General features: G+C 40.5%; 1 protein-coding gene across 13 annotated transcripts in view; it reads left to right on the top strand.

Annotated features, from left to right (window-relative positions):
- The window catches only part of SENP7 (SUMO specific peptidase 7), a 49,015-nt gene extending 37,138 nt beyond the window's left edge, over positions 1-11,877 (top strand). For 12 of the 13 annotated variants that reach the window (XM_076350019.1, XM_076350062.1, XM_076350053.1 and 9 more), the window contains 7 exons: positions 554-646; positions 1,492-1,703; positions 2,136-2,188; positions 2,525-2,562; positions 2,793-2,861; positions 5,063-5,213; positions 9,615-11,877. In XM_076350019.1, the coding sequence (XP_076206134.1) occupies positions 554-646; positions 1,492-1,703; positions 2,136-2,188; positions 2,525-2,562; positions 2,793-2,861; positions 5,063-5,213; positions 9,615-9,752 (754 nt within the window). In that variant the 3' untranslated portion in view covers positions 9,753-11,877. Of the gene's footprint in view, positions 1-553; positions 647-1,491; positions 1,704-2,135; positions 2,189-2,524; positions 2,563-2,792; positions 2,862-5,062; positions 5,214-9,614 lie in introns of those variants that run through there. The other variant, XM_076350071.1, reaches the window with a different exon arrangement.
- The last annotated feature ends 1,926 nt before the right edge of the window (positions 11,878-13,803 follow it).

Below are 13,803 nucleotides of genomic sequence, written 5' to 3'. Positions count from 1 at the left end.
TTTATTCTCCTAGTATCCTGTCCTCATGCTTTACGTCTGTAGGACTGGAAGTGAAATGTCCTTCAGCATTTAAAGCTCAGGACTGGAGGGAATCTGTTTCAGTTCTGGCTTTGCTACAGGTGTGTTGCATGACCCTATGCAAGGCATTTAGCTTTTTCCTTCAAAAGATAAGGTTGTTTAGACAGGCCTTCAAAAGTGGTATTGTGAAGTTTAATTCATGGATGTTTGTAAATTGCTATAGATCTGTTTTTACACTGGCTGGTGTTTAGATGAGATTTTTGCATTTCGTATGGTAAATAATAATGACTGGATAAATAACCACAAGAAGTCCTTTCAAATCTATGGGTGATTTTTTCCAGAAGAGTTTAAGATGGTTTGGAAATGGCTTGTTAGTTACTTGGGCTTAATGGTGTGCTGATTTATTTTTTCTCTGTCGGGGAAATTTCAGAAAAACCCATTGAGGGATTTGGAAGATGTAGGAGTACTAATCCCTATACCTTGCTTTAACTAAAAAGAACAAATCCGAACAACAATTGTCATTTGGTTTCTGCAGAGTGGCACAGAGAAGACACAGAAGAGTAAGAACATGGACTCGTCATATAAACATCTTCAGCAAAGATTATATCTTTGTGCCTGTGAACGAGGAGTAAGTCTATGTGTTTTAGACACCTTTTCTGATATTTAAAGATTTAAATATCAGAAATATTTGAATGTTGTGGTGATAAAAAGATTTATGGCTGTAAGCTTGGATCATTGGAAATGAACACATTAGATTTTGAAGAAGTAACAGGTGTGGAATGAGTAGTTTTGAAGTCTCTTCAAAAGTTACACTATTTAGTTGTCTTCAGTAAACTTAGCATCTTTGTTTTCTGTTTTACTGAAAATTGCTTTTATGTATTTTTTCAAAATAATTTGTGTGTCATTATGGTGATTCCTGTGCACTTAAGTAATATTTCTGTAAAGAAATCACAGCAACTCATAGTGTTAATGGATCAGGAGTAGTACTTCCATGGTCTGTGGCTTGGCCTGGTTGAATAACTGACCTGCACATGGAAACTCCAGTAAAACTGAATAGTCATTGAGAGTTACATATGCAAAACGGCCGCAGAAAGAGATAAGGCTGGAGGCATGCCATACCCTCAGCTATATTCAGAACTGGGATCACCATCACAGATTATTTTATTACTTTTTTTCTTTTTTTTTTAACAGTGTGGGATGGGTGGTGAGACACTGATAAATTGCTGTGGTGGGTTTGTTGGGTTTTTTTAAAGGAATTGATACTTACTTATGCTGTTATGCCACAAGGCAAAGTGAAAAATGAGTGAGAGGATTGGTATGAGATGCCATGAAGGAACATGGCAACAATGGTTATGTGTCACAGAACAGTTGTCCATGAGCTCTCAATGTTATAAAAACTTTTCATATCCTTTTCAGAACCAAATGTTACACAGTTTTGATGTTTTTTCCCCCCCTCTCCCCACTGCTGGACAGGTCTCATTGGTACATTGCAGTTATCTGTTTTCCTTGGTTAGAAGAAGCTGTCTATGAGGAGCGTCCCCATCAAAATTCATTGTATCACCAGCCTCAACAGTCTCCACTTCCGTCAGAGAGTGAGAACACTAGAACTGGTTCAGTGTTGGCCTTTCCTGGTAACTGCAAGGATGAAGAAGAAATGGATGCTAACAGAATTTTATTCTCAAAAGGTAGGTAGTCTAGAAGAAAATTATGTCAAGCCATATACAGTTCTAATAGTGCCTTAATCCTTGAAGGAGAGAGATCATGTCTTAAAAAGTATCTTTCACATCAAGATTGATGTAATATGTTTTTGTATTACCATGCATAGCAAGGACTGCACTGCATTCTTCTTGTCTGCAACTCTGGAGAATGCTGGAAGGGACATGTAGAATCAGTGGCTCAGATCCCATCATGAGTGGGAAGTTCTTGGATTTGAGTAAGAATTTTATCGGGAAGGAAGGCCCTCAGTAACTCTGCTATTTGAACATTCAGAAGGGAAGCAAAATTAGTTTATACTTCACTATCGTATTTTGAATACTAATAATCATGAATTTGAAAAGGAAAATATTTCCGCTAGGAAATATTTTCTTAAGACTTTTTAATTTGTTCTTTTGTACTAGGTGGCAATGAAATTGCTACTTCTGCTTCAGTCCTGGATTCAGGTATTTCTAAAGTAAGTGCCTTTTTGTACTGACAGAGGAAACATGCATTACTCTATTTCTGAAGGCTCTGAGACTTGACCAAGTGATTTTGCATCATCTTTTTTGCAGCAGCTGTTGATGTTTGCGTGGCCTGCAGCATGTGCAAGGCACTTTGAATTAGCCTAAAGTCCTCCTTTGCCTACCTGTGTTGCCTATGCTATGCTTTCACGTGTTTTTAAAAATTATTTACCAGTTTCTCCCTTTCTGAAATGGGAACCTCTCTGGCTTTACCTTTGAATCTATGAAGACATTTGAGTTTATAATTGTTGTAGGTGTTTTAAGGTTATTTTTATTTTCTTTTCTCCCAGATCTCCCTAAGTAATTCCAAAAGGCAGATTTGTAAAAGGTACGTTTCCGTTTTCATACTAATATTGTATCATTAAACTATATTACAAAATTCTGCAGTCATTCAGTTATTTGTCATAAAGCCATGGCTGTAGGAACTTGTCCATTTTTTTCCATGTTTGTTCAGATATTGATGTTCTTGTTAAGCTGTATTCAAACAAAATATTTGCTTCAGTAGTTTTGGTAATAAAAGACTACAATGATTTGTTTGTTTGTTTTTGTTGTGTACAGGCCTTGTATACTCATCTTAGATTCTTTGAAAGCTGGTTCCGTGCAGAAAACAGTTCAGGTTTTGAGAGAGTAAGTAACTACAGTTTCTATTTATTAGAAAGAGATGCTGCTGGTCATATTTCTATGTTCAAAATCGCTTTCTCTGTAAAGGTGTATGTTTCTAATGCTAAAGGAAAATCCATAAAGAGCCACGACAAAGATGATTGTAATAGCAATACAGAGGCTTGTGTGAAAAGCCTGTCTTTGTTCTGCAGCCCAGATATGCAAAAATTGTAAAGTGGACACTTTTTGAAATTGGAAAAAAAAAAGTAGAGGGGATTTTGCGTTTTTTTAATCCCTTCCAGTTCAGTAATGGAGGGTGTTTTTAAGGGTAGAAAAACAGATTCTTTAAAATGAATACTTTGAAATTTAAATGATTAATTTTCCAAAGGGCTGAGCTTCATTTTTTTGATAGAAATGACAGAATTAGTGTTAAATCCACTCCTATCTATGTGCAAAAAAGTAGAAACGAGACTGAAGCTGTCTAAAAGCTTGATGTGTCAGTATAGTTATATTGGAATGGTATTATTTGTTTTGTAAAGTGAGAGTAAAAATATATTCAGTCTTTTATGTGATAAGTAGATAAGTATTGGAAGAATGTCTTCAAACTTTCAGTACTTTTACACACTCCTAATGGCTTTTAACATCTATCAACAACTTTTTAAAAAGTTGCTAATATTAAATATTTGAAGCTAAACAGAATTGTTCTTTTTGTTCTCTGTTGTATCCACTTCACTGAAAGGAACAAAAATCTAAACCAAATAGTACATCCTTCTTGTAAAAATAAATTCTTCAGAATGCTGTGTGAGGGTTAGATTGAGAATCAGAAATTTTTGTGAAACCATCTTTTCCCTAGACAGAGAGGCCTCCCCACCATGTGTGTCTTGGGAGGAAGGATGAAATAGCTGGGTTTTTTGCTTGTTTGTTTGTTTTTTAAATCTCTGTGGAATGTATTAACTTAGTGCTCTATGCTTTGAGCTACTCCTCAGGTTGAAATTCCAGAGAGAGTGCTTTCCTGGAGTTCAGAGAGATGTCATGAAAGGTCAGAAAACAAAGAGGTGGTTTATGGAGTTGTGAGATCAGGGAAATTTGGGAAGCAGACCTATTATTCCTTCAATTTGCAGTTACACTCTGAAAGCAGAAGTTTAAGAAACAGATGCAGAGGTTCTGTGACCTCTTCTTTCCTTGAGTTGATTTTTGTTGTGTTTTGGGCAGTGATCCGGCTCAAACAAATTAATTTTAAAGTCTACAGTCATAGGTACTTGCAGTTTCTAGGGAATGTGCTTCACTGAACTGTCTTCATCTTTGAATTGTTTCATGTTTGCCGCCTTTTCACTGTTGCCGTTTTCCCCAAAGGTGTTTTGGGTGTTCTATATGTATTTTTATTCTCAGAATTGCAAGGACTTCGGGCTTTTAGAAATCAAACATACGGTCTGACTTTAGGGAATAAAAAAATACATGCATTAAGTCAGACCTTACATTTGATTTTTCACAAGCCCTGAGCCTTTGCAACTCTGACTAAAGTCAGCAGAAAAGTATAGGTAACTGTTGCCTTTGAAAAATCAGACCCTTATGCTTTCAATCCCATCTTCAAAGTCAGTGGCCAGCCCAGAATGTGGGATCAGTGAGTTGCTACTGAAGCACAAGAACAATAGAAAAGCCTGATAACAAATAAGTCATAATCATTAAAGAAGTGGTCCCTTAAGGTTTTTAACAAGTCTTTATATACCTTGTATACTAGTAGGTTGCAAGGGTTATATTGGTGCAATTGTAACTGAAGTTGTTTGTAAAGTGAATTCTAAGGGTTTTTTAATGGTTTGCTTCGGTTAGAAAACCACTGCTGGCCTCCTAGGATGAACCCAGGAAAAATCGGTGTGATAGCCAGGAAAGATTACTTGACTTCTTCCTTTAGTTAAGGTTTAAAAATGTCCTGGTATCCTAATAGCTTGGAGAAACTCAGCACAAAACTTTGTTTTTAAATAATGTCATACATCTTTCTGTTTTGTGTATTGCATATTATGTGGTAGAGATGCCTCTGAGTGTGATAGAATATTGGACAGTGGAAATTGCGTTGTTCCTTGTATGAATTTCTTTGACAGATTCTGTGGAAGAAATTGGTTAAAGCTATTTTAGCTTTTTGGCCAGCTCCAGAACAATACTGAGTAGTACCCCAAAATGCATTGAGCTTGGGAGTTTTCTCAAGTATTTAATCTGTTTGCTTTCTTTTGTAGGTACCTTGAAGTGGAATGGGAAGCTAAACGAAAAACACATCGAGAATTCAATAAATCAACTATGATCGACCTGTGTCCCAGAGTGCCTAAACAAGATAACAGCAGTGATTGTGGGGTCTATTTGCTGCAATATGTGGAAAGCTTCTTCCAGGTACAAATGGAAACTACCTTCCCCTTTCCCCAAAATCACCTTAAACCCCAAAAAACTATTTCTGAGGGAAATAGCCAGACACAAAAGCCTGTGATGCTCAGCCTTGAAAGTGTCAAAGCCATTTGAGGAGGAGGAGATAAAACCCACTCGTCAAGTAGTGGCAGGGGTCTTGGTATCTGGAGCCAGATAGTTTCTCATCTGCGTTTGCTGGCAAACATTTCTGACCTTGTAGTTTAATGTTGCTTTTACATTGACACATTCAATATCCGTAACTATTTGGGTGTATTTGGAGTCTATTTAGTTTACACACTTCTGGCCTACAGACGTTACAAAGGCATCTTTTCTGTGCATCTCTTCTTGTAGCCTCTAAAACTTTGGTCAGTTTGTGCATTGTCCTTTGCGTGGTTCTGCAGGCAGCAGCTTCTGCAGAGAGAGGGAGAGGAGAATCCTTAAAAGGGAGTGCACAGAGCTAAGTGAGCCTCTCTTTCCTGTTCAGCACATACCTTTAAACATCTGCAGATTCTGGGCTTCAGGCACTGTCTTTTAGAGTGTCCCCAACTCTTCTTCCCCCTGATCAGTGCACTGCCCTCCTGCTCTGTCCGTTGACTGGCTCTCCTTGTTTTATTGCTTATACATGTGGTCCGTGTTCTCTCTGAGAGTCCTGTGCGTGGAAGGCCTTGTGTGGGGCCTTGGCCAGTGGATAGATTTTTCTTCTGTAGTGGAAGAGATTGCCATTCCAAAGCACCTGTACGCTAATGCACACAGCATGGGGAATAAATGTGAGGAATTAGAGATCTGTGTGCAGTTGCATGGCTGTGATCTTGCTGAGATCATGGGGACGTGGTGCGATAGCTCACATGACTGGAGTGCTGTGATGGATGGATACAGGCTCTTTAGGAAGGCCAGGCTGGGAAGAAGAGGAGGTAGAATTACCCTTTATGTGAGAGAGCAGCGGGAATGCATGGAGCTCTGCCTCGGGTTGGATGAGGAGCCAACTGAGAGCTTATGGGTAGTGATTGAAGAGCAGACTAATATAGGTGACATAGTAGTGGGCATCTGGTGTAGGCCACCTGATTAGGAAGAACAAGTGGATGACGCCTCCTATGGGACAGCTAGAAGCAGCCTCATGTTCACAGGCCCTGGTCCCTGTGGGGGACTTTAACCACCCTGACATCTGCTGGAGGGACAACACAGAAGGACATAAGCAATCCAGGAGGTTCCTGGAGAGCACTGATGACAGGTTCTTGACCCAAGTGATAGAGGAGCCAATGAGGAGAGGTGCTCTGCTGGACGGCACTCACAAGCAAGGAAGGTCTGGTTGGGGATGTAAAGGTCAAAGGCAGCCTTGGCTGCAGTGACCATAAGATGGTGGAGGTCAGGATCATGAGAGGAAGGGGCAAGGCAAAAAGCAAGATCACAAGCCTGGACTTTGGCCTCTTCAGGGATCTGCTTGGAAGAGTTCCATGGGATAAGGCCATGGAGGGAAGAGGGGTCCAAGAAGACTGGTTGATATTCAGGAAACACCACCTCCAAGCTAAAGAACAGTTCATCCAAACAAACGGGAAGTAAAGCAAAGATGTCAGGAGGCCTGCATGGATGGAGGAGCAGCTCCTGGCAAAACTCAAACATAAAAAGGAAGTATACAGAAGACAGAAGCAGGGACAAGTAACCTGGGAGGAATATGGAGACACTGTCCAAGCATGCAGAGATGTAATTTGGAAAGCCAAACCCAACTGGAGTTTAATCTCGTGAGGTGTGTCAAAGGCAACAGGAAGGGCTTCTATAGTTATGTAAGCAGCAAAAGGAAGAGTAGGGAAGATGTGGACTGGCTGCTGAATGGGGCAGGGGCCCTGGTGACACAGGACATAGAAAAAGCTGAGCTTCTGAATGCCTTCTTCATCTCACTCTTTATTAACAAGGCTGGCTTTCAGGAGTCCCTGGCCCTAGAGGCTGGAGGAAAGGCTGGAGCAAGGAAGACATACCCCTGGTGGAAGAGGATCACGCTAGGGAATACTTAAACTGGACATTCATAAGTCCATGGGCCCTAGTGGGATGCTCCCATGAGTACTGAAAGAGCTGGCTGATATCATTGTGAGACCACTCTCGATAATATTTGAACCGTTGTGGCAACCGGGAGAGGACTGGAGGAAAGCAAATGTCACTCCTACTTTCAAAAAAGGCAGGAAGGAGGACCTGGGGAGCGACAGGCTGGTCAGCCTCACCTCGATCCCTGGGAACGTAACGGAGCAACTAATCCTGGAAACCATTTCCAGACATGTGAAGGACAAGAAGGGGATTGAGAGTAGTCAGCATGCATTCACAAAGACGGGTGGGAGTCATGCTTGACCAACCTGATAACCTTCTATGATGAAATGACTGGCCTGGTAGATGAGGGGAGAGCAGTGGATATTGTATACCTGGACTTCAGCAAGGCCTTTGACACTGTCTCCCATAAGATCCTCATAGAGAAGCTGATGGAGTATGGGCTGGATAAGCAGACAGTGAGTTGGATTGAAAACTGGCTGACTGGATGGATCCCGAGGGTGGTGATCAGTGGCAGGCAGTTTGAGGCCAGTAACTAGCAGTGTACCCCAGGAATCAATACTGGGTCCAGTCCTGTTTAACATCTTCATTAATGATCTGGATGTTGGGGCAGAGTGCAACCTTCAGCAAGTTCACAGGTGACACAAAACTGGGAGGAGTGGCTGATACACCAGGGTGTCGTGCTGCCATCCAGAGGGACCTCGAGATCCTGGAGAATGGGCTGACAGGAACCTCATGGAGTTCAACAAGAAGTGTAGAGTCCTGTGCCCAGGGAGTAACAGCCTCAGGCACCAATATATGCTGGGGGTCACCCAGCTGGAAAGAAGCTTTGCTGAAGAGGACCTGAGGGTCCTGGTGGACACCAAGTTGAACATGTGTCAGCAGTGTGTCCTTGCAGCAAAGAAGGATAGCAGTATCCTGGTCTATGATAGGAGGAATGTTGCCAGCAGTTCGAGGGAGGTGATCCTTCCCCTCTCCTCAGTCCTGTGTCCAGTTCTGGTCTCCTCAGTACAAGAGAGAGGTGGCACTATTGGAGCAAGTCCAGCAAAGGGTCACAAAGATGATTAAGGTACTGGAGCATCTCTCCTGTGAGGAAAGGTTGAAAGAGCTGGGACTTTGAGAGGAAGCTCAGGAGGGATCCTATCAGTGTGTACAAATAGCTGAGGGGAGGGTGCAAAATGGACAGAGCCCTCTCTTTTCAGTGGTGCCCAGTGACAGGGCAAGAGGCAATGGATGCAAACTGAAACACAGGAGGTTCCCTCTGAACTTAAGGAGATGCTTTTTTTTGGCTGTGAGGGTGACCAAGTGCTGGTACAGTTTGCCCAAAGAGGCTGTGGAGTGTCCCTCCATGGAGATAATCAGAAGCTGTCTGGACATGGTCCTGGCAACTGGCTCTAGGTGGCCCTGCTTGAGCAGGGGGGTTGGACCAGGTAACCTCCAAAGTTCCTTCAATCTGCAACCATTCTGTGATTCTGTGATAGATGAGTTGAGCTCTTGTGTAGGTGGAAAAAGAAATTCTTTACCAATGCTTTTGAACTGCCCATTCTCTAACAGTGCGGTCATGTTCTGCTTGCAGAAGCAAGGCCAGGACAAGGTGGTTGTAACTTGGCCTAAACATACCAGGGCTCATAGACCGCAAATCATGATGTGTTTTTTGCTTTGCTTTTTCAATTTCTCATATACTACTTCATTCAAAGGAAGGAGGCGGTGAGATATAAGCATGGCAAAAGAATGAAGAGGGGAAGGGGAAAAAAATTGACTTTGGCAAATCGGATGTGGTGTTGTGGTCTTACTGCCAAAGCTGCCAGCATCTCTCAGCCATTTCAGTTTGCTATCCTCTTTTGTTCCGAATTCTCCCCCTCTCATGTCCTGCTAAAACTGCTAGCAGTGTTCTTGCTTCTTTGTTGTCTTCTGTCAGACCAGCTCATGACAGAAAAACACATGCCTGAGGCAACAAAACCTCATCATGCTTAACTGTTGTATGCTTGATCCTTCCCTATAGTGTGATTGTACATGTGTGTTTTGTGACCAAAGTGCATCTGTCCCTTGTTAGATATCAAGAGTATGTCTAATTATATCATAGTATATGGAATCTGCCTTGAATATGTGCTTATACTGATGTATCTTTAAGAGAAGTGGTGATAACCTGTTTGGTGTTTACCATGAGTAGCTTGTGGTAAGGGTATGTATATATGTGATTACCATGGAGGAACTGGAATTTGACTTTGAAGCCTGTCACTGTCTCATGGAAACTTGTTTGTGCCTCCTTGGTCTCAGCAGTAATGAAAGGGTTGGAAATTCTTTTTGAAGGTTGCTTTAGGAAATTCATGCTGTAAATATTCCTTTTTCTGTTACCAGAATCCCATAGTTAACTTTGAACAGCCACTGCATCTGGAGAAGTGGTTCCCTCGTCAGCTGATCAGAAGCAAAAGAGAAGAAATTCGAGACCTGATCTTGCAACTGCACTTTCAACAGCATAGTGGCAGCAGCAGCTAATAAATCTAATAAGCCAGACCTGGCAAAGAACATTGCTGTATAAAGTAACTGGAACTCTGCTTAGCAGCGTTTGGGCTCTTTCTGCCTTGCAAGGAAGAAAAAACAAAAGAACCACAAGAAGTATTTTGTTTGTTCAGTGTGTATTTATTTAAAGAATTTTTTTCATTTGGATTGTGTGGTCATAGAATGCAGTTGGGGGGGGAAAGGAGAAGGTTGTAGATAAAAGTGTAAATATGTAAGTTAAAGCTAATACATATGGATTGCTAATTGATTCTTTACTTGGAATATGAAAGCTGCGTACAGGTATGTGCCACAAGGATGTAATAATATTTTCATCTTTTGGAGCCTGTTCTTTACAATTGTATATAAACATGGATGATCATGTAGGACTCAGGCCTGAAGACAGGATTTTGATCCTATACTGTGTCTCGATTTTGCAGCTCATACAGATAGAATGAATACTATGTATTGTTTTAATTTAAGGATCTAATATGGACTCTCTTTAGAGATGTGTTTTTTGTTTTGCTTCTGATTATATACAGAAGTTGTCTGCATGTGTCAGAAAATTCTGCCAAGACTTGAGGCTGCTGAGTTGGTTTTTTTTATTTTTATTTTTTTCCCTCCCTAGCATTTTCATCATAAAAATTTATTGCCATGAGTGGAAGACATTTGCTTGAAAGTGACTGTTGAAATCTCTTAAAGTCGAGAGTGGATTTTTTTAAAGTATTTTTGAAGAGTTTTTTTTCTTACCAGATTTTAGAAGAAATCTTGCTCTCAAAGTACGTGCCAATACAACCCATGTAGGCAGTAGATTTTTTAATCCTATTCACCTTATTTTTGGGAGTTATACCTGCAAATCTTATGGTATCACTTGCATTAGAAAGGCAAGTACGTTGTGGCTCAACAACCTCAAAAGTTTGAGGTGTTTTACTGAAAAATAAGGCCATTTTCATTCAAAAAGGTCATTATGTTACATATAATATGTCTTTAAGGTATGTAATTTACATATAAGACAAACAGAATTTATACTTTGCTCAGGACAATTGAGTAAAGATGCCCGAATATTTGAGTGTTTGAACTCAGACTTGATTTGATAAACTAGCACAAGTTTATCATTGTCTTAATACATATTTATGTAGTTTTTCCTCAAACAGTGATCACATAAAACTTCAATAACATTTTGACGTGTGCACACTTTTTTTCTGTAGTTACTGCACGATAAAAGGTGACTGTTTTAAGAGGATGCTTTCTCCTGTTCCCCACTGTAAGTAAACTTCAGTGTCATCGCACCCTTCAGAAAGACCGTGTGTCAGATAACCACCAAAACCACCTGTGTCATAAACGTATCTACAAAATCAGAGCTCTTAAAGCTGCAAGTAGGTTAGAGAGTTAAAATAAAAATTGAGGGCAACCCAAAGATGTGAACGTTTTTATGGCATTGCAGAATTCTCAGGGCCCCTTCCCTCAAGACAGCTCTGAAACCTAGCATTTGGAAAATCCAGTTATTACTTCAGGTTCTGTACAGTCATCCAAAAAAATCCCCCACCATTGTTTCTCAAACCAGGAAGCATTCTTTCTGGAGAAGAGAGACAATTTTAAAACAAAGTAGTTTGCTGAGCGCAGTTACCTTCTGTATAGCTGTGAGCAGCCTAGTGCAATTACTTTGTGGTTTTTGTCTTTGTTTCTACTTTAATTCTGTGGTTTGTCACTACCCCCCACCAACATCTGTCCCCCTCATCCCAGAGGTTTTGTGGCTTTCATCACCTAAATCACATCATCAGCATTACTTACAGGGATAATCTGTGTATTTATTCTAAGACAGATGAAAGATAAAATGCGAAAATGTGTGCCCTTTTTGTACACCTTTTTAATTGATGCATATTTTCAATGTTCCCTTATGACAAATAGTTTGGGCTTTTTCTTATGTTAAAGTTAGTTTTTATCATAAAGTACTTTGTTCCTTTTTAGATTGACTGGTTTATAGATATTTAAAACCAAAAGTTGTGTATAAACTTTTCTAAACTGGTTTTATAACATTAAAGGATTGCCTTTGTAGATTTGTTAGATATGTGCTATGAGAATGCCAATACATTTGATATTAAAATTCTCTCCAGAAGTTGTTGAACGTGATTGTTACCATTCTTTTCCCAACTGCCACAAATAGCCAGTGAGCTAAGCGTAGGATAGGCCATCTTACTGCTTTTAAGGTATATACACAGTATGTGTATCTTAACCCAATTTGTATCGAAGTGATTATTTGTTCTCCAGTCCTTATAAAGGCATGCAGCTAGTTCACAGCTTCTTGTGGCAAGCAAGGCTGCTTTTTGACTCAAGAGCCTTACAGCTGTTTTCTGTAGTTAAGCTAACAGTCTTGACAGCCCGAATGACTAGCCTGGGAAATGCCTGGGTCCACCAGCCGCAACCCACCTCATTCCAGCCATTTGCATTTAACAGATCTGTGGTGAATGCTAGGAAGTGTCTGTGGAAAAAGTTACACTCCAGGTACTTTCGTGCTTCCTTTTTAGTTGCTAGAACTCCTCAAAGATAACTTTTAGCATATATAAGGCACCAGACTGACTCGGGGACCTTTTTGCACATCTCCTGCATCTCCATTTCCTGTATTAATCCCTGTTTAACTGAAATGGTGGAGTGGCGTGATACTTCAAAGCAAACCAGTCTTGTAAGGCTCTTTACCCTACATTGTGTAATTTTGGTTTCAAGGCAATGAATTGTACTCAAAGTGTTACATGTAGCTATCGGTTTCTTTAAAAGAAACTGCTACCTTCTGGCTGTGTGCGACCAGAAACTGGCTTCCATGAAGAAATCTGAGTCATGGAGATCCGTGTAAGGTACTGTTGGCAAGCATGACACAAGAAACAAGGTGGAAGAGAAGTAACTTGGGCGAATCTTCCAGGAAAAACATAAAAAAAACCCCTAGTTTTCATCAAGAACTGGAGAAGTGAATCATGAAACTGCAAGTGTGCTTTTTTAAAAGTATCTGTGGACTGCTGTGTTTTTCCTCTGGAATTGCAGGCATAGATTCATTGCAGTCCATCTGTCCTTTCTGGGACTCGCCTCCTAGAATTTGACCCTGAGATGAGCTTGCAGTGCTCAGTAAGTACTACACCTTACAAAATAATAAAGACTTAAATGCCACAGTAGTAACACTTCTATCTTGATACGACAGGGAAGCGGAATATTGCTTCTGGCAACCCTCCCAAAAAAAGACTGGTTTCTAGATGGAAAAGCAGGAATTGTAGAATGAGACTTGAAAGGTCTCAGGATTGAAAATGTTTCCATTAATGGTCGAATAAAACCAAGACCAACAGCGATAATTCTGTCCAACAAAATTGAAGTCAGAAACATCGTTCAAAGATGAAGCACAGGCACCGGGATCATCTTTGACTGTTGAGCAAGGCAAGAGATACTTGTCTGATCAACAGTTCAGAAAAGGAGGAATGCCGAGAATAGGCTTACATTACAAGGACAGAGTAGATAATGAAGAGTTAGGTCAATTTGCTTGACCTCACTTCCTGATTTTTCTGCTCCAAATACTTTACCAATACTACGTGATGGAAGAGGTGGCAGTACGACAGGCTATGGTGGGCTAATTTGCTCAGCTGGAAGGCTAGACAGCCTCAGACCTTGCTTATTCTTGGGAGAGAGTTCACCGGAGAACTCTCTGGGAGCACAAGCAAAAAGCGGTAATGGTGAAATGCTTGGCAACAGCAACCACAGAAACTGAACAAGTGGCAAGGTTTCATCTAAGCTAATTTTCTCAGCTAAACTGATTGGGAAATTTGTTAGCTACAGATGAGTGGATTTAGCTTTTTGAATAAATTGCATTTGAAAACAATGAAATTCTTTAGAACAGTATGTGTGCTGTAGCAGAATTTCAGTGACCATTACCTTGTAGAGAACTAGAATTCAGCTTAATCACATCTGCTATATGAAAGTGCATGTCCTTTCTTTTCAGAAATACAAATTGTCAGAAAATTGTCTCTTGATTTTTGGAGGTACTGATGTGATCTCGGCATGTTACGTCACTAGG

Source organism: Aptenodytes patagonicus, chromosome 1, assembly GCF_965638725.1.
Source record: "Aptenodytes patagonicus chromosome 1, bAptPat1.pri.cur, whole genome shotgun sequence".
NCBI lineage: Eukaryota > Metazoa > Chordata > Aves > Sphenisciformes > Spheniscidae > Aptenodytes > Aptenodytes patagonicus.
This window is presented reverse-complemented; position numbering and strand designations above follow the sequence as displayed.